The sequence below is a fragment of the Malaclemys terrapin genome, chromosome 8 (assembly GCF_027887155.1).
Source record: "Malaclemys terrapin pileata isolate rMalTer1 chromosome 8, rMalTer1.hap1, whole genome shotgun sequence".
Classification (NCBI taxonomy): domain Eukaryota; kingdom Metazoa; phylum Chordata; order Testudines; family Emydidae; genus Malaclemys; species Malaclemys terrapin.
Genome location: NC_071512.1, coordinates 54,349,737 through 54,377,603, shown reverse-complemented (window position 1 = coordinate 54,377,603; position 27,867 = coordinate 54,349,737). Strand labels below are relative to the sequence as shown.

The 27,867-nt window shown below is 47.5% G+C and overlaps 1 protein-coding gene across 1 annotated transcript in view; it reads right to left on the bottom strand.

Moving 5' to 3' along the window:
- XPR1 (xenotropic and polytropic retrovirus receptor 1) overlaps positions 1 to 27,867 on the bottom strand; it is a 243,873-nt gene that overhangs the window by 64,353 nt on the left and 151,653 nt on the right. The window contains exons 3-4 of the mRNA XM_054037215.1: positions 25,778 to 25,879; positions 329 to 552 (exon numbers count right to left, since the gene is read on the bottom strand). Coding sequence (XP_053893190.1) covers positions 329 to 552; positions 25,778 to 25,879 — 326 coding nt within the window. The remainder of the gene's footprint in view (positions 1 to 328; positions 553 to 25,777; positions 25,880 to 27,867) is intronic.

Below are 27,867 nucleotides of genomic sequence, written 5' to 3'. Positions count from 1 at the left end.
AAAAGAGAAAATGTTGATGCGTCAGCTACAGTGAGGTGAATGACACTACTGTGGTAACACAAAGAAGAAACAATGTATAAGCAGCCTCATGCTTCTTTCCAATTTTAAGGTATAACAGTTTCTTTCCAGATTCTCAAATCTGGCTTTACATTGAACAGAACATGAACAAGTATATGGCCTCAAAGTTATAGTAGTGATCTATTTACTCTCTCATTCTCAGTCTCAACATTCTGTCCTCTGATTGCAGTGAGATGAAGCAATCCAATCACCAAGAATGATATGAACACTTAGGGCCCATGGGAAAACTGTGCCCTTCTTTTCTTCGTACCTGATAGTTCTGCAGTAAGATGAGGCTGAGGTAGAACTCGCTGAAGGCCAGTTTTAGGTCTCTGATGTTTCTATGCTGAACACGCTCCTCGTGGGACAGGTGGAAGACTGCCTTTCTGCGCTGCCGCACTGTGGTAAGACCATTAGTTTCTTTCTGTGCATCCAAAGATGACTGTAGTTCATTCTGAAGGGTAGCGGACCTGCGCTGAGCTTCTGCAAGCTTTTCTGTTAGCAAGGAAAAGGAACTGTCAAATACCACAAATGGAGTGGGTAGCAACTTGTCTATGAAGGCTGAAATACCTTACTAGCATTGTGTATATCGCCAAGTGTTTCTGTAGGGATAGGCTGCTGAGTGGAAGCATTAACTGTGTGACTTAGGGCTTGTGTACATGAGAAGTTACTGCATGGCAAGCCTGGGAGTGAATCTACAGTGCACTGGGCTTGTCACTCTGTAGAGTCACACGCTGGCTTGTTGTACAGTAACGTGCTGTGTAGAAGTAGCCCTTACACCACTAATCCCTAAAATTCAATAAATATAGAAATAAATAAGGTTGCATTTCTTTTCAATGATTTTACAAGTATTTTATAACCAATTATAATTCAAAAATCCCAAGAAACTGGAAAATATCATCCACTTTTTACAGGTGGGCCAACAGAGAAGTTAAATGACTTTCCCTTGATTATTCATCACAGCAATAACAGAACCAGGAAGGGTACCCAGGTCTCCTGACTTCCGGTCCTGTGCTTTAACTTCGAGACAATGCTCCCTCCAGGAACACAAATATTTGCCACTGACAAAAGGAATCCTAGCTGGCATAGCCTATCCTGACCTCTATCCATAAATGTGTGCATTTATAGCCCCTATCAGTCAAAACTCCTGACATGGTGTCAGGGCCGGCTCCAGCTTTTTTGCAGCCCCAAGCAGCGAAGAGGGGAAAAAAACCAAAAAAGCCGCGATTGGCGGCACTTCGGCGGCTGCTCTACCGCGCTGCTTTATTCTTTGGCAGCAATTCGGCGGCCGGTCCTTCCCTCCGAGAGGGACTGAGGGACCCGCCATCGAATTGCCGCCGAAGACCCAGACATGCCGCCCCTTTCCATGGGCCGCCCCAAGCACCTGCTTGCTGCGCTGGTGCCTGGAGTCAGCGCTGCATAGTGTTATTCCAGCATTGTAGCTGGAGGCAGGCAGCAATCTGCCTTCCTATCCTTCCTGCAAAGCAAGATCACCTTGATCAATCAGTTCATCAGCCCACACAGAGAGTGTGCCGGTCACAACATGTCATTTGTGTTGTTCTAGCCAGTTCTTCAGCCACCCACTGGCTAGGCTGTCAGTGGCACCAGACCCCCAACTGACCGTGTACTGCAGCCCAGAACTCCTGAGCAATCTGCCAGTCTCAGCCTCCCAAGGAGCTGGGCAGAAGCGTGCCACCGCGCCCAACATACAAAAGCAAGATACAGCATAAAATACCAAACTGATTTATAAGATACCAATGGTTTTCTCTTGTCAAGAGAGTGACATCAAACATCCTTAGGGTGGCAGAGTAAGATGCTTTTGCTTATTGGTTCTCACATCCTAAGAAGTCATTAAGCAACACTCATAACAAGAACAAAAGCTTGTTAGCTAATTTTATAAAACCTGACAGTCGGTAAGGCACTTTCGGTTTCTTTGCACTTGTTGCTGGACAGGAAAACATAATGTTTCACATGGTCATAAAGAAATCAAAGAAAAAATAATGGGATTAAATTGATCTGATGTATGAAAGCGCTCAGAAGATAAATTTTACTTTCATCAAGTTACATGCAACAGACAAATGTGGCTTCTACTGTGATGAGAGGCTATGATACCAACACGTGCAACAGTTTAAAAATACCTACAGTCTACAACCGGACGAATCAGAAACTGGACCCAGTAATGTGGTCATCTAGTTCTCCCTTCCCTGCAATTCAGGGTCACACTCTGTAGCACATTACTCAGTGTTTTGCCAGTTTAGCTTTAAAGGGACAGTCAACTTGAATTTTTTTTTAAATATGCTTTTTATAAATTAATTTTCTAAAGAAACAACCTGTACTTAGTTTGCCCTGAATTTAAAAAAAAAAATCCTTGTAGAAACTGCTCCTAGGCCTATTTTTAGAAGAGTCTTTTGGCAGGCCTCAACGCACCACCACTAAATAAAGTTGCCTCCCCCTCCCCCCATTTCTGTGCAACCACTCACCAATGACTTACTTCCTTACTCACTCAGTTTCAACTTTACTGCACCTGTTGCTGGTAAACACTGCAGAGCCAGGGGATTGGTATGTAGCCTCAACAAAACACTGAAATCGATGACAAACAAAGTGCAGACAAATGCACAAAGTAAACTTCAACACGATTTTCACCTGTAGTCTCTTACAACTGTAGTAATATAAGAGGTCACTTCTAACAGCAAGTACATAAATTTGAGATGGAAATATTATTTTCATGTTAATTGTGCGCCCTTTAGTGATTTTATAATTAGGCATCTGCTATGAGGCTATTCCGCAATCCATTAGCTCTCGGTCTGTTTTTTCTAATATTCAATCTAAATTTTCTCTTTAATATTAATGTTATACCCTCCTGTAAAAGTTTCTCTCTGCATTAATCTTCAAATCTCTGGAGTGTTATTTCTGCCTTTAGTCAGTTTCGTTATTGTAGCTATTCTAAATCTTGCTTCACTCAACCCCACTAGCCCTCTCACTCACTTTTATAGTTCCTTTGAAATGCCTCCCCTTTGTAAAAAGAACAGGAGTACTTGTGGCACCTTAGAGACTAACAAATTTATTAGAGCATAAGCTTTCGTGGACTACAGCCCACTTCTTCGGATCCGAAGAAGTGGGCTGTAGTCCACGAAAGCTTATGCTCTAATAAATTTGTTAGTCTCTAAGGTGCCACAAGTACTCCTGTTCTTTTTGCGGATACAGACTAACACGGCTGTTACTCTGAAACCTCCCCTTTGTAAACACCTTTCTAGTATTGAAAAGCCCAGAATTATGTGCCATGAAAAATCATAACACTTTTCTGAAAAGATCACTAAAACCTGTGACAACCATGTTAAATTAGAGGAAACAATACCAGACGAGGCTGAAGCTTCTACATCAGTCTACTATTAGAGCTCATTCTGAAGGTACAAAGGGTGTCTGTGCCACATATGTTATTGACTACTCCTTTGTTATGGAAGGTAAATGTGAAACATCTTTACCCACTACTCAGGGAGGGAATGCAGCCCTCAGCAAGTGAAATCTATAAGTATGTTATAATTCAGATAATGCTCAAAATACCAGTCGACAGACCTTATACAATCTTCCTAGACGCCCATCAATTTGCTAATTATCAGCTTGTCTCAATTGTCTCCTTCCTAGGCAAAGTTACTAAGATGGTGACAAAGGTACTTCAGCAGACTCTAATTTTAGGCAATACTCTAGACTCTTACATGGAGAAATCAGTGATCATACTAGTGGGATTTCTCCTTATGGCCACAAACAGTAGACCAACCACCATGTTTATTCTAGTGTATCAGCTATTTTCAACACAGTCTGATAGCCATCAGGAACTGTTAACTCATCTGCATGACGTGGCAGGAGACGATTGACACAAGATGATAATTAGCAAATTGATGGGTGTCTAGGAAGATTGTATAGGGTCTGTCAACTGGTATTTTGAGCATTATCTGAACTATAACACCTATAAATTTCACCAAAAACCTTCCACATGCGTAAGACTTCATGCTTCCCTTTCTCCTTCTACAGTCCTGTTAAATCATTGGCTGATATCATGAGATGCTGTAGGCTCAACTATTAAAGTACTGATGTCACAGCTATAAGCAGCCTTTTGCTATTGAGTGCCGAGACTCTGCTGCCCCAACATCCAGACAAAGCAAACATGTGGTCCAATAATCCCTTGCTCCAACTTAGACCAATGAGATGGACACAAAGCTAGTAGGAAGGGGAAACTGCTTTGAAATGTACCAAAATTAGTAAACAGCCTAGATACTCAACAGCAACACTAGTCAGAAACATCAGTCTCCATCGGGAAGGAAGACAGCTCCCTCTCCTTAGATGCAGTGATTCATGCCTTGGTTGGTTGGACTACAGTAATGTCCTCAACCCAAGGACTGACCATGGAAGGTAAATGGAGATTACAGCTCATTGAACATGCAGTAGGTTCTCGCTTTAAAAAGAGCATTTCACGCTGCTTTTTTGCACATAGCACTTATTCCTCAAATTCAATTCTGGATTTAATATCAAGTCCTGGTCCAAAATACCTTTGGACTATCTCTGTCTACATAAATACTACAAGAAAGGGCACAGTAGCTGCAAGTACCTAGGAAGAATCCCTTGGGAGCAAGGAATTTTCATTGGAAGTTCAAATTCCCATCTTCTTGCACTGTTTCATACAGCGGCAGACCAGGATGAATTAAATGTCTTTTCAATTTGAGGATGCAATACAAGACACTTCTTTGGAAAGGCTTTCCCTTCAACAGAAACAGTGACCAGTCTACTGGCAAGTTTTCTTCCCCCCCTACATAAACCTTTCTAAAGATGAGGTATGGAATATCACCTTACCAAGGGAGGAGCAAAGAAAGTACTCCTAATTTGGATAACAACCTTGAATTCTAGGTATTTCACACCTAAATACTGTGATTGTTACTCTACAAATACTCATATCACAGAAACCGCCAACCCTGTCCATATTTGAGTAATCTTATTAGTGAAATATAATGAAAAAATCTCTATTCAGCATACAAGGGGGACATCCTGGATCTACCCAACTGTCTCTTGGAACAGTTTAAGTGATTAGGACTTTGCAAAGGCTAAAGTCAGGATAACGAAACTTGAGCATTATCTTTCTGAAAAAAACTGCTGTTCCCAGAGCTCTTGGATGTCCACTCTTACCATGAGCTAATTGTTTGCCAATTAACTCAAAGTAGTTATAAGTTTGTAAAAGGCTAAATGTCATCTAAAATGTCACATCTTAAAATGCTTGCTCCAGGTTAAAATAAAACTAGTGAAGACAAGTCCAATGACAGCTGAGGTACATTACAAGAGCCAAGAAAGCGAAAGCTGAGCTATTAGGAGGAAGGAATTTTTAGTCAGACTCTTATTAAAGCTGTTTATTTTTGTTAACACCTATTTCACTTAAATGACTAAATGCCATTTTGAATAAAAATGCCTTTATTAAATATAAAAAGCCCTTTTAATATGAGCTCTAACATCTTAATTTAACACACACCTCAGATCACCAAATTGTCCTCCCAAATTGTACACTATTTAAGGTAAAAGAAGTAGGAAACCCTCCTGAAGAGCTGAGATGACAAGCCTTCTTTCTTTATATATGTAATAAAGAAACAAAAAAGAGCACAAGCCCAATTTCTCAAAAATCCTTTGCAAGTCACTTAATAGTGCTTGGAAAATTCTGCTTTGTTGAAGATGATATCTAGCCTCTTTGCATTTTTATTCTGGGAGCCCATGAAAGGCTGTAGGGATTTAAATAACCCAGCAATGAATCTTACACCTTATTAAAATACCATTTTATTACTTTGACATGTACAGAATGAAAATAAGGCAAAATATATTATGTTGCTATTGCTCTTTAAATCATCTACAGAATGCAAAGCACAAAAGGCACATGCAAAGCACAAAAGAAATCAATTTTTTAACCTGCAGTAAGCCTTGCCAAAGTCCTTGGTGGAACTGCATTCTTTTTTGCAACACACAGTATGACTTCAACTTTGTTGCTTTTAGTGACTTCTAAACAATTTGCTACACAGAAGGTCAGAAAAAGCACATATTTAGAAACTGAAAACAGCCTCCAGGAGTTTACTGCACACTACATGCCCTGGTGTCCACTGACTGCAGAACCAAAGTGACATCTCAGTGGCAAAGGTTGGAGAGAAAAGTGATATCTTCTGGGGCAACTGCCAAATTCTGTTTCCATCAATCACATTCTTAGACTCACCCATTACTTCCTGACTTGGCACAAGTACTCTCAAAAAGACAGGTTGACTGCTATCCATCTGTATGTGTGTCGCTGACTATGCAACTAGATAGTCTATACAAACAGAAGGTTGGGGGGAGAGGGGCCAGCAACCAGGCCAAGAGGTCTGCAGTAAAGAGCAAGCCAACAAATCCTCCTCTAGAGAGTGATCAAGAAACATTCTCTGAAGACAGCTTCCATGCAGTCAGGTGAAGGGTCCCAAAGTTCAGGTGGAGTAAACAGCCCTGGTCCTGTGATATCGGGTCCAGGCAGAGTGGGAGCAGTAGCAGAGGTACTATAGTGTGCCAAACCTGTGCCGGGGCAGCCATGCTGGGGCCATAAGAATAATTCTCGCCTGGTCCCACTTGATTTTCAGAAGGACCTTGTGAACGAGGAGAACTGCAGGAAATGCGTAGAATAGGAGCTCTGTCCACTGAAGCAGCAAGGCAGCTGAAAGTGAATCCAGGCTGTGCCAGTGCAGCAAGCAAAACTGATGGCATTTCCTGTTCTGCTTGATTGCGTACAGGTCTACCTGGAAGATGAACCTGGTGATCTCTGGGTGAAGGGACCACTCATAATAAGAGGAGAAACATCTGCAGAGTGATTGGCTAAGGCGTTCCAGGTTCCCGGAAGATGGGAAGCCTCAAGGTGGATGAAGTGCTGCACGCAGAATTCCCAGACGGATGGCCTCCTGACACAGGGCAGAGGAGCATGCTCCTCCCTGCTTGCTGATGTAGAATATGGCCGCGGTGTTGTCCATCGGTACTTGTACTACTTTGCCTGTGATCTGGGGGAGAAACACTTGGCAAACTAAGTATCAGAGGGGTAGTCGTGTTAGTCTGGATCTGTAAAAAGCAACAGAGAGTCCTGTGGCACCTTTAAGACTAACAGATGTATTGGGGCATAGGCTTTCATGGGTGAATGCCACTGGAGCATAAGCTTTTCGTGGGTGGATGCATCCGACGAAGTGGGCATTCACCCACGAAAGCTTATGCTCCAATACACCTGTTAGTCTTAAAGGTGCCACAGGACTCTCTGTTGCTTTTGGCAAACTAAGTGCACCGCTCTGAGCACCTTGTCATTTATGTACAGGAGGAGCTCTTCCTGGGACCACAGGCCCCGTGTCCTGAAGAGATCAAGATGGCCACCCCAACCTAGGTCTGAAGCGTCCGACACTGGGGACACTGACAGCTGGGCGGGGGTGGGCGGGCTAGAAAGGGGACACCCCCATTGCTGACCGGAGGTCCTTCCATCAGTCGAGGGAGGCAAGGACCAGGGCTGGAACACTAAGCAACCAAGTCCAAGTGGTCCCTGTTCGGTGAGCTAACCACGTCTGCACAAGTCTGAGGCACAGCCCTGCATGCTGTACTATGTAAGTGCACATGGCCAAGTGTCCCAGGAGCTTGCAGCAAATCCGGGTTTTTGTGATTGGCTGAGCCATGACCCTGGATATCAGGTCCGACATTGTCTGGAATCGAGCCTCTGGAAGAAAGACTCTGGCCTACGTTGAGTCTAGCACTGTCCTGATAAACTGTATTCTCCGTACTGGAATGAGAGTCAACATTTGTGCGTTTATCAACAGGCCCAGTACTTGGAAGGTGGTTTGGACCAGGGTGATGATGTTCTTTACTAGAGCCTCTGAGTGACCCTCAGTCAGTCATTGAGGTATGGATAGACTTGAATGCCTCGTCTTCTGAGGCACGCCACTACCACCGCCATACATTTTGTAAAAACCCAGGGGGCTGCGGACAGGCCAAAAGGGAGAAAGGTGAATTGATGAGTCTGGTTTACTATAAACCTGAGGAATCTTCTGTGGCCATGGAAGATGGAGATATGAAAGTAAGCATCCTTCAAGTTGAGTGCACTGTACTAGTCACCTAGATCCAGGGAGGGGATAATGGAGGCCAGGGAGACCACGTGGAACCTCAGTTTATTGAGATATCTGTTGAGGCGAAGCAGGTCCAGGATGAGGCGAAGACCGCCTTTGGGATTAGAAAATATAGGGAGTAAAACCCCTTCCCTCTCAAGTTTTGAAGCACCTCTTCCACAGCCCCAACCCATTTGAGGGTTTGCATCTCCTGGGCTAGGAGTTACTCGTGAAAAGGGTCCCTGAGGAGGGACAGGGATGGAAGATGGGAGGCAGAGATGGATGAAAACTGAAGGGTATAACCATTCACCATTATATTTAGCAACCAGCTGTCCAGTGTAATGAGGGATCACACCAGGCTGAAGTAGGAAAGTCAGTCCAAAAACAACAGGGAGGAGGAGGAGGAAGCCTGTACCAGAGGAGGGGCTTCTTCCTCTTCTTCAGGCTCAGTTACCTCCATGGGGCTCACATCCTGTGTATCAGTACCAGAGTCCGGTGCCAAGTGGTGCGGGAGCCCCCTCTCGGAAACAACCGAGTATGCCTGTTGGGATGACAGATCCTGTACCATGGAAACCTCCATGAGTTCCAGAATGGCCATTGCATAGGCCGCTGTCCATCTGGCCAGTTACCAGCAGGTGGACCCACACTGGGGTCCGATAGTATGTAATATGGGTATCGGTGGCAGCCCTTGGGATGGGTGTAGGTCTTCACTTCAGAAACTGACAAAGAGTCCTCCCGAGGTGACCATATAGGAGCGGTACCCCTCACTTCTGCTGTTTGGTGGCGAGGGTCTTGGAATTGATGCCGGAACAGGGATGATCTCATAAAAGTAAGGTCAGCTTATATAAGGTCGGCAAGGTACTGAAGGACCCAGTGCTGGGAAGGAACTCTGAGCACCTTGTTCTCTCCTGCTCGTGTTCTTTGAAGCTGGCGGTTGTCCCATCAGAGTCGGTGGTACTGGGACCAGTATTAAGTCCCTGGTTGCTGCAAAGTCCTCTGGGGTAGAAGGCACCGTGATTCCACTGGTGCTGCAATGACTTTCTGATGCAGGCAGGGGATCCCGCACTGGACTCAACGTCCCTCTGGGCAGAGTTGACGGTGCCGCCATGGGACTAGGGGTTGAGGAGTGGCCCAACACAGATTGCACTCTACTGCCTTCTGCTTGTTTTCCTTTCTTTAGCACTAGAGAGCACTCTCTCTCAGAGCATTGCTTTTTATGTTTTTTCCTCGGCACCAGAGATGGAGGATGGTGTCAGGAAATGCACAGTGCCAAAGGGGCGCTTTGCACCGAGGCCGAAGTGCTCAGTGCCGAATCTGAGCAGCTTGGCTCTGACGCCTGTCTAAAAGCAGTTTCCATGAGGATAGCCCTCAGCCTAACATCTTTGTCTTTCTTCATACGAGGCTTAAAGTCCCAACAAATCTGACATAAGTCTTACGTAAGCCTCTCCCAGACACTTCAGACAACTGGAGTGAGGTTCACTCACAGGCATAGGCTTGCCACAGAAGGCACAAGGTTTGGCGCCTGGGGCATGCCCAGCACCAGGGGAGAAGGGAACCCCTCTATGATAAAGGAAGGGATCTAACTATCTACACTAGTACTATTCACAATATTTACACTACAACTATACTAAGAATAATACACTAAGGCCTGGTCTACACTAGGAGGTTATGTTGAATTTAGCAGCATTAAATCGAATTAACCCTGCACCCATCCACACAACGAAGCTATTTAGTTCGACATAGAGGTCTCTTTAAATCGATTTCTGTACTCCTCCCCGACGAGGGGAGTAGCGCTAAATTGACACGGCCATGTCAAATTAGGGTAGGTGTGGATGGAATTCAACGCTAATAGCTCCAGGAGCTATCCCACAGTGCACCACTCTGTTGACGCTCTGGACAGCAGTCCGAGCTCGGATGCTCTGACCAGCCACACAGGAAAAGCCCCGGGAAAATTTGAATTCCTTTTCCTGTCTGGCCAGTTTGAATCTCACTTCCTGTTTGGACATCGTGGTGAGCTCAGCAGCACTGGAAATGATGCAGAGCTCTCCAGCAGAGGTGACCATGCAATCACTGAATAGGAAGAGGGCCCCAGCATGGACTGATTGGGAAGTCTTGGATCTGATCGCTGTGTGGGGCGATGAGTCCGTGCTTTCGGAGCTGCGATCGAAAAAACGGAATGCGAAGATCTACGAGAAGATCTCCAAAGCCATGACGGAGAGAGGATACAGCCGGGATGCAACACAGTGCCGCGTGAAAATCAAGGACCTGAGACAAGGCTACCAGAAGACCAAAGCGGCAAACGGACGCTCCGGATCCCAGCCCCAGACATGCTGTTTCTACGAGGCACTGCATTCCATTCTAGGTGCGGCCGCCACCATTACCCCGCCAGTGACAGTGGGCTCTGACGATGGGGTATTGTCGACGGCCGCTTCCTCGGAGATGTTCGCGGATGGGGAAGATGAGGAAGGCGATGAGGAGGACGAGGCAGTTGACAGCGCATACAACGCCGATTTCCCCGACAGCCAGGATCTCTTCATCACTCTCACGGAGATCCCCTACCAGCCCTCCCAAGGCGTTAACCCTGACCCTGAATCAGGGGAAGGATCAGTCGGTAAGTGTTTTAAACATGTAAACATTTATTTTGATCAGAACAGGAATGGAATATTAACAATGGGTTTTTCATGATTACTTTGCCCTAGGCGCTCTACTTTTTAGTCCTTGCCAGTGCAGCTACTGGAAAATTGTGTCAATATGTCCGGGGACAGAGCAGAAATCATCCTGGGACATCTCCACGAAGCTCTCCTGGAGGTAATTTTTTTTTTTTTTTTTAAATGGAGATATCCCATCTCCTAGAACTGGAAGGGACCTTGAAAGGTCATAGAGTCCAGCCCCCTGCCTTCACTAGCAGGACCAAGTACTGATTTTGCCCCCGATCCCTAAGTGGCCCCCTCAAGGATTGAACTCACAACCATGGGTTTAGCAGGCCAATGCTCAAACCATTGAGCTATGCCTTTGCATTAGGTTCCTGGGGAGAGCGGCCTTATTGCGTCCTCCATGGTAGGAAACTTTTCCGCGCCAGGCTAGCAGCAAGTACTCCGGGATCAGTGCCTCGCACAGCATTGCCGCATACGGCCCTGGTTTTTGCTGGCATTCACGCAGCATGCGGTCTTTCTCTGTGTCCAAGATCCCCATCAGAGTGATATCAGTCATGGTGATCTGCTTTAAATTAGGGGAAAGTTAGTATTGGGACTGATTGCCTGTTCCTTTACATAACTGTAACCGGCGGTTTACAGCCATGCGGTGGAGGCAGGACAGGGGTAGCATACAGGGATCTTTCCCTGGGACAGCCGTGAGGGGCTGGGACAGGGGCAGAGTTCATGCTGGCTGGATTGCCGGCAGCAGGAACTGGCCAACGCTAGGGGCACTGTTTTGAACGTGAAAGGAGGGCACTGCTATAAATTAAGCTTTCAGCAGCCAAAAGTCTACGGCTTACCATGTCCGCCTGCTAGCCGAATTCCGCTGTCCTGCCCTGTTTGTGTGACTTGTACTCCAAGATCCCAGGCACTGAATGCGAAGGCCGAAAATTCGACCTTGTCCTGAGTGCGCATGTGATAGCTGCTGTGCATGGTCTTGTTCACAGAGAAAGACTATGTTCATTGTTCACAAAAATGTATCTTTGTGAGGAATTCACTCCCTTCTTCCCATCCCACAGCTGCGAGTGTCTCCCAACCTACCCCGGCATCCCCCTCCCAGAGGCTGGCGCAGATTAGGCGCCAAAAGAGAAGGACACGGGACAAGATGTTCTCAGAACTTATGGGCTGCTCCCGAGCCGAGGCGGCACAGCAGACCCAGTGGAGGGAGACCATGTCGCAATACCAGCGATCACACAGCGAACGGGAGGACAGGTGGCGGCAGGAAGACCAGCAGGCGACTCAAACGCTCCTTGGACTAATGAGGGAGCAAACGGACACGCTCCGGCGCCTTGTAGATGTTCTGTAGGACCGGAGGCAGGAGGACAGAGCCCCGCTGCAGTCTATCTTTAACCGCCCTCCCCCGCCACAAAGTCCCATCCTCCCCCTCACCCAAAGTCCCAAGAAGGAGGGGCGGCAGGGGCCGTGAAAACAGTCACTCCACCCCTGCAGACTGCTCAAGTACCAGATGGCTCTGATTCCCAAAGTTTTGATAAGTCCTTTCCTTCACTCCAAAAGCACCTCACCCAAGCCCCCGTCCCAGTGTCATCCCATGTGTAGTTAATAAAAAATACGTTTCTGTTCATTACTATTTCCGTCAGGTTCTTTTAGAGGACAGTGTGTTTGAAGGGGGGAAATGGGGTTGGTAATTGGAGAGGACAGTCACCTTTACCTGGGTACAGACACGGGGGCAGGTTCAGCAGCAGGTCACACACACATTGCAGTCACCAGGCACCCTGGTCAGTCTGGGAGGTGGTTTTCATATTCTGTGTGTGAGGGGGCTATGTGAGTTTGTGGTGGGGGAGGGCGGTTACAGATCTTATGCAGCGGTCCTTAGCCTGGATGACAGAGCCATGCAGCAGGGAATCTGTAACCGTCCTCCCCCGCCACAAAGTCACAGAGCCACCACACACAGAGTTCCGAAAAGGAGGGGTGGCAGGCTCCGTTGAAACAACCAGTCGACCACTGTGGACCGCTCTAGAAGCAGGAGCCTGTCATTCCTCGAGTTTAGAAGCGTCCTTTCCATCGCTACACCCGCTCCCCACCACAGTCTGCGTCCCAGTTTCAACCCTTTACCATGAAACCCTTAATAAAGAAAACGGTGTTAATGAACAAAGTTCCATTAATTTTATTTTTAAAGGTGTGTTGGAAGGGGGGCAACGGGGTGAAGGGGGTATGTAACTGGAGAGGATAGTGAACATTAAGTGGGTAAAGAAACGGGGGCAGGTTCAGCTTCTCTTTAAACAAACTTAATAGTCACAGGTTACCCTGCTCACTGTGGAACCTAGCTTTCAAAGCCTCCCGGATGCACAGCGTGTCCTGCTGGGCTCTTCTAATCGCCCGGCTGTCTGGCTGGGCATAATCAGCAGCCAGGCGATTTGCCTCAACCTCCCACCACGCCATAAACATCTCCCCCTTGCTCTCACAGAGATTGTGGAGCACACAGCAAGCTGCAATAACAATGGGGATATTGGTTTCGCTGAGATCAGAGCGAGTCAGTAAGCTTCTCCATCTCCCCTTCAGACGTCCAAAAGCACACTCCACCACCATTCTGCACTTGCTCAGTCGGTAGTTGAAGAGTTCTTTTTCACTGTACAGGGCGCCTGTATAGGGCTTCATGAGCCAGGGCATTAGCGGGTAGGCTGGGTCCCCGAGGATCACTTTAGGCATCTCCACATCCCCAACAGTTATTTTGTGGACTAGGAAGTAAATACCTTCCTGCAGCCGTCTAAACAGACCAGAGTTCCTGAAAACACGAGCGTCATGAACCTTGCCCGCCCATCCAACGTTGATGTTGGTAAAACATCCCCTATGGTCCACCAGTGCTTGCAGCACCATTGAAAAGTAGACCTTTCTGTTAATGTACTGGCTGGCCTGGTGCTCTGGTCCCAGGATAGGGATGTGAGTTCCATCTATAGCCCCACCGCAGTTTGGGAATCCCATCGCGGCAAAGCAATTTATGATGACCTGCACGTTTCCCAGGGTCACTACCTTTCAGAGCAGTAGCTCAACGATTGCGTTGGCTACTTGCATCACAGCAACCCCCATGATAGATTTACCCACGCCAAAGTGGTTCGCGACTGACCGGTAGCTGTCTGGCGTTGCAAGCTTACAGAGGGCTATGGCCACTCGCTTCTGGACAGTCAGGGCTGCTCGCATCCGGGTGTCCTTGCACTTCAGGGCAGGGGACAGCAATTCACAAAGTTCCAGGAAAGTTCCCTTACGCATGCTAAAGTTTCGCAGCCACTGTGATTGATCCCAGACCTGCAGCACTATGCGGTCCCATCAGTCCGTTCTTGTTTCCCGGGTCCAGAATCGCCGTTCCACAGCATCAACATGACCCATTGCCACCATGATCTCCACGGCGCGGGATCCCGTGCTTTGCGAGAGGTCTGTGCCACTCTCAGACTTAATGTCCTGACCGTGCTGCCGTAGCTTCCTCGCCCGATTTCTCAGCATCTGCCTCTGAAAAAGGTGGATGATAAGGTGCGAGGTGTTGACAACGGCCATAACTGCAGTGATGGTCGCAGCAGGCTCCATGCTCACAATGCTGTGGTGTCCGCGCTGTCACTCACCAGAAAAGTGCGCAAACTGATTGCCCGCCGGCGCTTTCAGGGAGGGAAGGCGGGAGTGACGGTTGAATGACGACAGTTACCCAAAACCACCCTCGACACATTTTTTGCCCCAGCAGGCATTGGGGGCTCGACCCAGAATTCCAATGGGCAGTGGGGACTGCGGGAACTGTGGGATAGCTGCCCACAGTGCACCGCTTCCAGTGTCAACGCTTGCCCCGTTAGTGTGGACTCACAAAGTCGAATTACTGTTCTTAGTGTGGATACACACATTCAACTTTGTAGCATCGGTTCCACTAATTCAATTTAAGTAAAATCGAACTACTCTCGTAGTGTAGACATACCCTAAGATACAGAGAAGAAAACCACTGAAAAATGCCTTGCCAAAGCAAGAAGAGTTATTCCAACAACCGTCATGGACGGCAAAAAGAAACTCAGAGGGTGCGGGTCTGGCAGTGCCCCTTATATCAGCGCATAAGCATGCAGCACCAGAGGGCACTAGAGCTGGCCCAGTGGATACCAGTGAGAGCAAAACCTCTGACAATGGTGCACGCAGTGCATTCACACCTAACGTGGAATGGACATGAGCAAGTCCTTGAAGAAACTTCATTTGCTAACAGTTAAGATTTTTAAGTGCAGGTCCAAGAAACAAATGATTAGACATATTTAAAAACAAAAAACCTCAAACATTAAAAAAAAAAAAGGTGTCAGCTAGGATTAACTTCAGAATTCTGTCACCATATCTAACACATTATCCATTAACTCATGGACTTGTATTGGAATTCATCATTTTTGGTTGTCTCTTATGATGTCGTCTTCTTCCATACATTTGGTAACTTTTAAAAATATGTATTATATCTAGGTTTTTTGTTTCTACTGGTAGCTCACATCTACACAGTACCTCATACTGTGCACATTGGTGCACATAACAAAATTCATTCCACATGTGGCTGAAAAAAATTAGAGGGAACATTGCTCGTATGGCATCCAACTGTGCCCCGATAAACTCTAGATGTTGCCCCAGTGTTAGCGTAGATTTTTCCAGGTTTAGGTGAAGGCCGAGTCTCAAGAAAAAGTCCACTGTCATTTGTATGGCGTTAAGGGCATCGGTTCCAGATGGTGCCTTGAGAAGACACTCCTCAAAGATGCATCTGAAGTGGGTTTTTTACCCACGAAAGCGTATGCCCAAATAAATCTGTTAGTTTTTAAGGTGCCACTAGACTCCTTGTTGTTTTTTGTAATTCCTGTAGTTATCTACAAGGATGTTATGCAATTTTCAACAGGAAGGAAAGTGGCCTGGGAGATTTTTTTTCATAGATTCATAGATTCTAGGACTGCAAGGGACCTCGAGAGGTCATCGAGTCCAATCCCCTGCCCTCATGGCAGGTCCAAATACTGTCTAGACCATCTCTGATAGACATTTATCTAACCTAATCTTAAATATCTCCAGAGATGGAGATTCCACAACCTCCCTAGGCAATTTATTCCAGTGTTTAACCACCCTGACAGTTAGGAACTTTTTCCTAATGTCCAACCTAAACCTCCCTTGCTGCACTTTAAGCCCATTGCTTCTTGTTCTATCCTTAGAGACTAAGGTGAACAAGTTTTCTCCCTCCTCCTTATGACACCCTTTTAGATACCTGAAAACTGCTATCATGTCCCCTCTCAGTCTTCTCTTTTTCAAACTAAACAAACCCAATTCTTTCAGCCTTCCTTCATAGGTCATGTTCTCAAGACCTTTAATCATTCTTGTTGCTCTTCTCTGGACCCCCTCCAATTTCTCCACATCTTTCTTGAAATGCGGTGCCCAGAACTGGACACAATACTCCAGCTGAGGCCTAACCAGAGCAGAGTAGAGCGGAAGAATGACTTCTCATGTCTTGCTCACAACACACCTGTTAAAACATCCCAGAATCACGTTTGCTTTTTTTGTAACAGCATCACACTGCTGACTCATATTTAGCTTGTGGTCCACTATAACCCCTAGATCCCTTTCTGCCGTACTCCTTCCTAGACAGTCTCTTCCCATTCTGTATGTGTGAAACTGATTTTTTCCTTCTTAAGTGTAGCACTTTGCATTTGTCTTTATTAAACTTCATCCTGTTTACCTCAGACCATTTCTCCAATTTGTCCAGATCATTTTGAATTATGACCCTGTCCTCCAAAGCGGTTGCAATCCCTCCCAGTTTGGTATCATCTGCAAACTTAATAAGCGTACTTTCTATGCCAATATCTAAGTCGTTAATGAAGATATTGAACAGAGCCGGTCCCAAAACAGATCCCTGATAACAGATGATCTGGATGGGAGATGTACATAAGACAGTTTCTGTTAATATGTGGTCTACACCTAAGACTAAGAATGCCTCTCAACCATGCACATGACTAGAATAACTGGCAAGTATCAGATCACACTCCAAATCAATACATGCCTGAATTATGACAGGATCATAGGTCTGGCATGAACAATTCAAGTAATGCTCCTCAGGCAGTTATCCATTGCTGGGGTGAAATACAGGAGCACTCTTGAAATGATTTTATATTATGGGAAGTCACATTGTCACTCCATAATTAAGGCACAAGGAAGTCTATTGTTACAAGACTGATTGTCATCTTCTCTAATGAAAATTATAATCATTCTGATCTACACATCTTTTTGAAAATTTAAACAGGTGAAAAACTCACCATGTATTAACTAGCAATTCCATTGAAAATAAAAAGTTGCTGGAAAATGATGTTTGCAGATCTTCATTATGGAAATGCAGTGTCAGATCCAGAGCTGATTCCAGGATGTTGAATACGAACAGAAAATTGATTTCTTGATCATTTTATAGTTAAGTGTTTAATCTGATTCTGCGAAGGAGGACAAGATTTTAACTATCGTCCCCATTTGTTATAACCTTTCAAATTTCAAGTGAAATTGAATAATAGTTTTCAGCTTTAAGCATTAAGAATATAGTACAAAAAGGATTTTTTTTACATCGAGTATAATGTAATTAGATTTACAGTAATCAGAAAAAAGTTTACTGTTTCAATACTTTAACAGCACATCAACATCAACATACCTTAAATATAAAATGGTTACTCACCTTTGTAACTGTTCTTCGAGATGTGTTGCTCATATCCATTGCAATCAGGTGTGCGCGCGCCGCGTGCACGATCGTCGGAGAATTTTCTACCCTAGCAACACCCGGTGGGTTGGCTGTGGAGCCCCCTGGAGTGGCGCCTTCATGGCGCTTTATATATACCCCAGCAGACCCAGCGCCCCCTCAGTTCCTTCTTGCCGGCTACTCCAACAGTAGGGAAGGGGGGCGGGTTTGGAATGGATATGAGCAACACATCTCGAAGAACAACAGTTACAAAGGTGAATAACCATTTTTTTCTTCGAGTGCTTGCTCATATTGATTCCAATTAGGTGACTACCAAGCCTTACCTAGGCGGTGGGGTCAGAGTGAGACATCGCTGAATGCAGAACCGCTGATCCAAATGCAGCATCATCTCTAGACTGCTGTACAAGCGCAGAGTGAGCGGCGAAGGTGTGGACCGTTGACCAAACCGCCGCTCTACAAATGTCCTGGATCAGGACGTGAGCCAGGAAGGCAGTCGAGGTGGCTTGGGCCCTCGTGGAGTGGGTGGTGAGGCGCGGCATCGGGGCACCGGCCAGGTCGTAGCAAGCATGAATGCAGGATGTGATCCAAGAGGAGAGACGTTGCGAGGAGACCAGTAAGCCTTTCATCCAGTTGGCCACTGCAACGAAGAGTTGCGTCGTCTTCCTAAACGGCTTCGTATGCTCAATATAGAAAGCAAGGGCCCTGCGTACGTCCAAGGAGTGCATATGCTGGTCTTGGCACGTGGCGTGCAGCTTAGGACGGAAGACCGGGAGAAATATATCCTGGTTCACATGAAAAGCTGATACCACCTTGGGAAGAAAGGCAGGGTGGGGGCGAAGCTGCACCTTGTCTTTACGGAAGATTGTGTATGGAGGCTCAGACGTGAGCGCCCTGATTTCAGAAACACGCCTTGCTGAAGTGATGGCTACAAGGAAGGCTGTCTTCCAAGATAGGTAAAGGAGTGAGCAGGTAGCCAATGGCTTGAATGGGGGCCCCGTGAGCTTGGAGAGAACCAGGTTAAGATCCCACGCCAGAACCGGTTGACGTAGCTGTGGGTACAGACGGTCTAAGCCCTTGAGGAATCTGACGACCATCGGGTTAGAGAAGACCGAGGAAGCGTGTTCTCCTGGGTGGAATGCCAATATAGCAGCCAGGTGAACCCTGACCGAAGATATCGCCAAGCCCTGTTGTTTTAGGGATAGGAGATATTCAAGTATAAGTGGAATTGACGCCTGCAAGGGGGGCGTGGCCCGCTGCTCGTACCAACAGGAGAAACACTTCCACTTGGCCAAGTAAGTGGTCCGTGTAGAGGGTTTCCTACTTCCCAGCAGAATCTGTTGCACGGGATGTGAGCATCGTAGCTCTGTCCGATTCAGCCATGGAGCATCCACGCTGTAAGGTGGAGCGATTGCAGGTCGGGGTGACAGAGTTGGCCATGGTCCTGAGAGATCAAGTCCGGGCACAATGGAAGCGTGATTGGAGTCTGTACCGATAGCTCCAGAAGCGTGGTGTACCATTGCGATCTTGGCCAAGCTGGAGCGACCAGAATCATACATGCCTTGTCTCTGCGTAGCTTGAGCAGTACCCTGTGGACCAGTGGAAATGGGGGGAAAGCGTAGAACAGCTGGTCTTTCCACGATAGCAGGAAAGCGTCCGACAGGGAGCCCGGAGATCGCCCTTGGAGGGAGCAGAACACGTGGCACTTCCTGTTGGCGCGTGAGGCGAACAGGTCGACTTGGGGAAATCCCCACCTCTGGAAGAAGGAATGGATGATATCTGGGCGAATCGACCACTCGTGCGTCTGGAAGGATCTGCTGAGACAGTCCGCTAGAGTGTTCTGGACTCCAGGGAGGAACGATGCCATGAGATGTATCGAGAGGGCAATGCAGAACTCCCACAGGCGAATAGCCTCTTGGCATAGGAGAGACAACCGGGCTCCTCCTCGCTTGTTGATGTAGAACATGGCCATGGTGTTGTCTGTGAGGACTGACACGCAACGGCCATGTAGGAGACCGAGAAATGCCTGACAGGCTAGGCGCACCGCCATCAGCTCTCGAACATTGATGTGCAGAGCTAGTTGGGATGCGGTCCACAGGCCCTGGGTATGGTGCTCCCCGAGGTGAGCGCCCCAACCTATAGATGAAGTGTCCGTGACCAGGTACAGGGAGGGTTGTGGGGCGTGAAACGGCACTCCTGCCTAAACCGCCTTGTGGTCCAGCCAACAGGTGAGAGAGGTCAAGACCGAGTTGGGAACCGTGACCACCATGTTCAGGTTGTCCCAATAAGGACGGTACACCGATGACACCCAGGCCTGAAGTGGGCGAAGCTGAAGTCTGGCATGCCTGGTTACGTAAGTGCAAGAGGCCATGTGTCCCAACAGGCCGAGGCACGTCCTTATCGTGGTAATCGGGAAGACCTGGAGTCCGTGGATGATGTTTGTGATGGTGTGAAACCGAGTGTCTGGCAGAAGAGCTCGGGCAAGTCTGGAGTCTAAGACTGCCCCGATAAACTCTATTCTCTGGGTTGGCTCCAGAGTGGACTTTTCTTTGTTGAGTAAGATGCCTAACTCGTGGAATGTTTGTAGTGTTAGCTGGACGTGGGCTTGAACTTGCTTCCTGGTGTGGCCGCGCACCAGCCAGTTGTCTAGATACAGGAACACCTGTATCCTTTGTCGATGAAGGTATGCTGCCATGACAGCCAGACATTTGGTGAACACTCTCGGAGCCGTGGACAAGCTGAAGGGAAGGACGGCAAATTGGTAGTGCACGTTGTTTACTACAAATTGAAGGAAGCGCCTGTGTGGAGGGTAGATTGCTATATGAAAATATGCGTCCTTCATGTCGAGGGCGGCGTACCAGTCTCCAGGATCCAGGGAAAGGATGATGGTCCCCAAGTGGAACTTCAACTTTACTATGAATTTGTTGAGTCCGCATAAATCTAAAATGGGTCGCAGACCCCCTTTTGCCTTGGGGATCAGGAAGTAGCAGGAGTAAAATCCACTGCCCCTTAACTCTGATGGAACCTCCTCTATGGCCCCCATAGAAAGGAGCCCAAAAACCTCCTGTGGAAGGAGATGCTCGTGAGAAGGGTCCCTGAAGAGGGATGGGGAGGAGGGTTGGGAGGAGGAGAACAAAGAAAACTGGAGAGCGTATCCCCTTTCCACCGTGCGAAGGACCCAACGGTCTGAGGTTATAAGGGACCAAGCACGGTGGAAACGGGAGAGGCGATCCTGAAATAAAGGGAATGGATCCTGGGTAGTGGCTAGTACGCCGTCCTCGAGCACACCTTCAAAAATTTTGCCTAGGCCCTGAAGGTGGTCTAGGAGGGCCTTGGTTCTGACCGGGTTGGGGGGCCAGTCGACCTCCCTCTACCAGCTCGCCCCCGCCTTCTGGGGAAGTCCTGTCTTGCACGAGGAGGAGGGTAGAACCTCTGTGGCTGGGGCCTAAAGGGCCTGCGCTGGGGTCCTGGGACATGCATCCCCAGGGAGCGCATGATGGTTCTGGAGTCCTTGAGGCTCTGCAACCGAGAGTCCGTCTTGTCCGAGAACAACCCTTGGCCCTCGAATGGCAGATCTTGCAGGGTCTGCTGCAGTTCTGGCGGTAACCCCGATACCTGAAGCCAGGAGACGCATCTCATGGCTATCCCAGACGCTAGTGTCCTGGCGGCAGAGTCCGCTATGTCCAGGGAGGCCTGTAAGGAGGTCCTAGCCACCTTTTTATCTTCCTCCACTAAGGCCCCAAACTCCTCTCTCGAGTCCTGGGGGACTAACTCTTTAAATTTACCCATGGAATTCCATGAGTTGTAATTGTACCGACTCAAGAGCGCCTGTTGGTTTGCAGCTCTGAGCTGTAGACCCCCCGCTGAGTAAACCTTGCGTCCAAACAAATCGAAGCATTTGGCGTCCTTCGATTTTGGCGCTGCCGCCTGCTGACCATGGTGCTCTCTTGCGTTCACTGAGGAGACTACTAGTGAACACGGCGGAGGGTGTGTGTAGAGGTACTCATGGTCTTTAGAGGGGACAAAGTACTTCCTCTCTACACCTCTGGCAGCGGGAGGGATGGAGGCTGGGGTTTGCCATATGGCATTAACGTTAGCCTGGATTGTGCGAATAATGGGCAACGCCACCCGTGATGGGGCATCAGCTGAGAGGATGCTTACCACCAGGTCCTCCACCTCCACTATCTCCTCTGCCTGTAGGTCCATGTTCCGTGCCGCCCTACGTAACAGGTCTTGGTGGGCATGGAGGTCTATTGGAGGTGGGCCTGAGGTTGTTGTGCCCACCACCGCCTCATCTGGGGAAGATGAGGACGCCGCCTCAGGGGGTAAAGGATCCAGAGGTAGGTCCGGCTCCAAGGGTCCCTGATGTGCAGGGTCCCCTGCACCGGGGTCTGGGACCTGCGTGAGTGTTGGCACAGGAGCCTCCATGCCCCCTGGAGGAGGACAGGTGATGGTGGCCTCAGGTACCCTGGGCTCAGAGTGTGCCGAACGAGAGGCTGCTGGTGGAGCCCCTTGAGCTGGGTGATATGCCCATGGGGTCCAGAAAGACCAATGTGCAGGGTCCTGTCTAGGGTCCTCTGCCCCCTCCTGCCAATGGCCCAAGTCATCCGCAGCCTGACCCTGAGCAGGGTATGCTGATTGGGAGGCCCCTTCTGATGAACGAGATGCCGATCTTGAGGGCCTGGGTGGTGCCGAGCGTGACTGCAGAGGCTCATCCCGGAACGTTGCCGGTCCACAGGCGAGCAGTCTCTGCGCGGTGCCAGGGAGCGGAACCAGGATCGAGAACGGTGCTGATGGCCATGCCGGTACCGGGATCCCGATCTGGATCGCGAAGACGAAGACAGTCTGTAGACTCGGTGTCGGGAGCGGCCTTGCGAACGGGAGCGCCGCTCATACTGGTGCCGGGAACTGCGTCTGGACTCTGACCAGTACCGCTGCTTGGGTCGGTGCCGAGAAGTGGACTGGTGCCGGGAGGAAGATCTGGGCCGCGAGTACGACCGGCACCGAGATGAAGATCGGTGCTGGGACTGCGAGCGGCGTCAGGACCTGCTCCGAGACCGGGAGCGGTGTCGCGAGTCCACTCTCGGAGATGGAGGGCGTATCAGGGCAGGCTTGCCCCTGGATTGCACCGTGTGGAGCAGATGCGGTGCCACGGTCTGAGATGGCGCCGGCTCCGTGAGGGCGATGAGGTCCTTCGCCGTCGCAAATGTCTCCAGCGTAGAGGGGAGACAGGGCTCAACCACAGGACGAGGTGGTGAGCCAGTCCGCACCGGACTTGATGGCCCTACAACCGGTGCCGGAGTCAATGGTATCGACGATGCCTGCACCTTCTGGTGCTCCGAAGCTGGATGCAACTCCACCACCAGTGCGGGGGGAGCCGGTGCCTGTTGTACGGCAGTGTCCTGGGTCTTACGGGGTCTTTTATGTCCCAGAGATGGGGAACGACGCCGAGGGGCTTGCGGCGGACGCGGTGCCGACGGAGGACGGTGCCGTGGGGCCTTATCCATGTCTCTTCGTGATGCAGTACCCAAGGGCGCCGCCGGGGTGCTGCGCACTGAGGCGCTCGGTGCCGGAACTTGGAGCGCCGGAGGAGGATCTGGGCTAAGTGCCGCCTCCATAAGGAGCTGCTTAAATCTAAAGTCCCGCTCCTTTTTGGTCCTGGACCTGAAAGCCTTGCAGATCTTACACTTGTCCGTCTGGTGAGACTCCCCTAGACACTTCAGACAAGAGTCGTGAGGGTCTCCCGTTGGCATAGGCTTAGCACAGGTCGCGCACGGCTTAAAGCCAGGAGCCTTGGGCATGAGCCTGGCCGCGCGCCGGGGGAAAAAAGGGGGGATAAAAGCCCCCTTTACCCTCGGTAACTATTTATAACTACTCTATAAAACTATTAACAACAAAACTACTAATCTATAAGTATATAACCAACAACTATCTACAAGAACTAACAAGTAAAGCTAGGGACAGTGGAGAACAGCGATGCCGCGCTCCACAGTTCCAACGACCGTCACGAGCAGTAAGAAGGAACTGAGGCGGTGCTGGGTCGGCTGGGGTATATATCCAGCACCATGAAGGCGCCACTCCAGGGGGCTCCCCAGCCGACCCACCGGGTGTTGCTAGGGTAGAAAATTCTCCGACAATCGTGCACGCGGCGCGTGCACACCTAATTGGAATCGATATGAGCAAGCACTCTAAGAAGAATAAAACATTTCACCCTGCAATTAATTATTTCTTCTATTTTGTGCACATAGGTGGTGGTTGTAGAGTGAGTCAGGCTCTAAGCTGCTGTTATATTTTAACGGTATATGAAATACTTGTTGGGGAAGGGGTAGAGAGAAATGACATGGTTTTAAAACAAAATAAGAGATAGGCTAAGTTTTGGGACTTGATATTAAAGAGTTAATAATAAAACATTCCCTAATTAAAGTGACAAGTCTAAAATGGTGTCTGAAGGAGTTTTGGTTACTGCTGTTACTTTTAAACATTTTAGATGACTAAATAAAACAAATTAAGAAAAATATTTCAGGTTTTTTCAGTGTTACTTTTTTGCATTTAACAGTGCCTGGATACATGAGTTTCACTTTTCTTTCATGCACTAGCATGAAAATATAACATTCATGCACACTATTCTGGAGTTGAGGGGTAGAGAACTCAACTGCATGTCTTTCCCTAGGCATTGCAGGAAACAAAGCAACAGCTGCTGTTTTAGTATGAATAGATGATCTTGTGGAATAGGGTTCTAACCAGAATGACCCCACCAACGGGTACTTTTACATCAATGGGGGTATGCACCCACCCTGACTCCTTCCCAGCCAGGACTTTTCCACCAGTCAAGGCAGTGCAATTTGACAATGCAATGAAGGTAGTTTTTGTAACTCCAGGCACAAGAATCCTAGTGGGCTAAGAAGGGTGTGAGTGAGCAGTTTTTTTTGGAAGCACAGGGCTATGTTTAAGATTCATTGAGAGTGAAGATGGCAGTCACTTTCTGGGGACACACTTTGTTATCTGCTTTCCCAATTTAAGTGTCCAGCTAGGGAGCTAGTCTGAAGGGGGTGGACGGTGGCAGTAGCAGGATGAAAGGAGTCTTCATAGAGAGGCTTGAGAGAAGCAGCAGCTATGTATGAGACAGGGAATTTCCTCCATGGAGCCAACAGAGAAGAAGAGACTACTTCCCTACATGGAATCTGGGCAGAGGGCAGCAGCAGTGAACAATTACTGACATTTGAGTTTTATTAACTGTTATTTCCCTCATAGACCAGCCTCTGGTGCTTCCCTCAATGAAGTCATCCCAAGTGCTTATCACAATTTTTAGAGCCATAAATTCAACATTATGTATACACTTCTCGATTAAATCAGAGCAACTGACAGGCTATCAGGAGGCACCATAAACTTTGTTATACAAAGTTTTAGTAACTGACAAAATGCTAAGAAAAACTATGGCAAATGTGAGTAAATCATATTCATATATGAATCCCCCCCCCATATGAAACCCATTTCCAAAACAGGATGGAAACTGGCCCAAAATCTGACAACATAATACCACTGTTGCAAAGCCTTTTCTAGAAGTATTATTACACAAATGACAGACTCCGATCAATCAGTTTTAATCTTTATTTCTAGCTTATTTATACATTGTGAGAAACTTCACTCCAGTGGACATTTCGAAATGCTGTACTAACAAAAATGGGAATAACTTTCACAGAAGAAACACAGCAATTATAACGTTTTTGCTAGGTTTCTTCATTTTTCAGTCCCATCAACTCTAATCTGTTTCTGTTCAAATTTAAGCACAGGTAACATTGCTGTGTAATGTATTTTCCAGCTACTTGCCATTGACTATAGGGTTGTGTGCATCAGAAAGTTGCACTGGTTTAAAAAAACTGTTTTTTAAACCTATATAGTTAAACTGGCACAAACGGCTGTTGGACGCACTAATATTTTTGTTTAAGTGTGGCATATTCTGGTTTGGCTTAAGTCTGTTTCTAACAGAGCTAAACTGAAATATGACATTCAAACCAAACAGGAGCATACACAGAGCTTTTTTGGAACAGATTTAGTTATATCATTTTAAATTCACACCTTAAGTTAAAGCAGCTTTCTTAAATAGACACACCCTATAATTATCTGATGGTAGACCTTCAGGAATGTTATGGTTATTCTGTGGGTTTGGAAGTCTTAGGTCTTTGTGTGCTATACCTTCCACTAATTCTATTAGAGGTAGATAAGCAGCTTACCTGAATAAAAAGTGTTGATTTTGGCAAGTTCCTTCTCACAGGTTTGGAAGAACTTCTCCTCAAACTTGGCAAAATACCTCTTCACCGTGTCCTCGTCTGTGACTATGAAACAAGAAGAAAAACTTTATAGTAAGAGAATAAGGAAAGAGGGCCATGAAATTACATGCCAGTGTTAATTTCAGTCTCTCTCAGTGGCAAATGTGAAAGTATTTCTCCAGAGAACAAGCCATCTTCCCCTGTAATAATTGGCAGAATGTCAGGAAATATCAAATCAAAGGACTCCTTGAGGGGAAATAACCCTCACTTGACTGGAACGTTTTTTGTTCTCTTATTCCAAATCTTTGCTGCAATGGAGTTTAATAATGCCCAAAATCTAGCAGGGAGAGGAAGGAGGAAGATTAATCAAGATGAGTAGTGACACACAAGGTGCAGCTACTGAGGGCACAAAGACATATCCTCTCAATTTCACTATCTAGTTAATCATTCTCCCGCCAAAACACTGCTGTAGGTCTCATGCACTCTCATTCCTGGTCCCTAAACCAACTTTCTGTACAGAAGCTGCACCTCTAGCAACAGATCAGATGAAAAGACTGCTCTTTTACTCTAGGAATTCAGGCTGGCCTTTGTGTCAGCCCATAAAGGAAATAAATTTAAGGGTGAGTTAGAGGTAGACTGGTAAGATTCTGGTTTATAATTTTTATTTGGAGCAAATTCAATTTAAACACATATTACCGATTTCTTTGGTAAAAACAGTGAAGTAAGAAACGGGGCTCTAAAATATGGGGCCTTTTGCAAGCAGATAAGAAGAAAAGAGCCAATTGCCCAATAATCTTAGTGTAAACAATTCCTGTTCTATTTTACTTTACTTCCACTCCTACATATATTTTCCTAAAACTATGTTTGCTCCCCAGTCAGTGCATAAGACACAAGTCTTCTGATACAAACTTGTCCAAAGTGTTTAATAGAATACAGGGGTTATTCCCAAGTTTAGTGCATCTGAAAGCCAAGGCGCAGCAATCAAAGAAGCAGTATGATAAATGCTCTGTGGTTCATACTTCAAGTACTATATTCCTGTCAATGTTTTACCATTCCAGTCCTCCATTTTTGAGGGATCTAATTTCAATTTGCATTGTGTTGGAATTATATACAAGTTCTCAGCCCAGAAGAGATGCTGGTTTTACCATTTAAAAAAAATAAATTACCCAATTGAGCATTTATACTGAGCCTGCAAAACACTAATTTGTGTTTAAAACAGAAGTCTCAGACTCCTACGTAGAGGGCCAAATTAAATTTCTGTTAGAATTCATGGGTTCTAACAGAATCACCTCTCCCCCCCGTCAGACCTGTTAGAATCCCCCCTCCACCTTCATACCACCCAGAAATCTTCTGTGTCTAAAAATATTTTCCAGTCACGCAGGGAAAAGCAGTACTGTATCTTCCCCCTGCCTTCCATAGACCACTTCTTTACACTACTGGTATTTTGCTACTTCTCTCCCCGTTCATATTTTCCCTCCTCAATATGTTGCCCAACTTTTCCCATCCTGTCCAGATCTTTTTCTTTGGTTCATTCTGTTATCCTGTAGCAGTAGGCTTCCAAATGAAACTTGCACAATGTTTCATTTTGAAACCAAAGATTCAGTTTCACTTTCAATCCCACTTTCAGGTGGCAGCTCAGTGGTATCCTTCAAAACTAGGGTTACCATAATCCAGCAATCAAAAAAGAGGATGGGAGGAGCCCCGCCCCTGTCCTGCCCTAGCCCCGCCCCATCCTACCCTAGCCCCGCCCCTTCCCCTCCCACTTCCCTCCCCTCAGAACCCCCAACCCTCCCCCTACTCCTTGTCCCCTGATTGCCCCCTCCCGAGACCCTCCCCCCATCCTAACTGGCCCCCTAGGACTCTACCCCCTACCTGTACCCTGATTGCCCCAACCCTTATCCACCCCCCCACCCCCAGACAGACCCCTGGGACTCCCGTGCCCCATCCAACCACTCCCCACCCCCTGACAGCCCCCCCCCAGAACTCCCGACCCATCTAAACCCCTCTGCTCCCTATCCCCTGACTGCTCCGATCCCTCTCCCCACTCCTGCCCC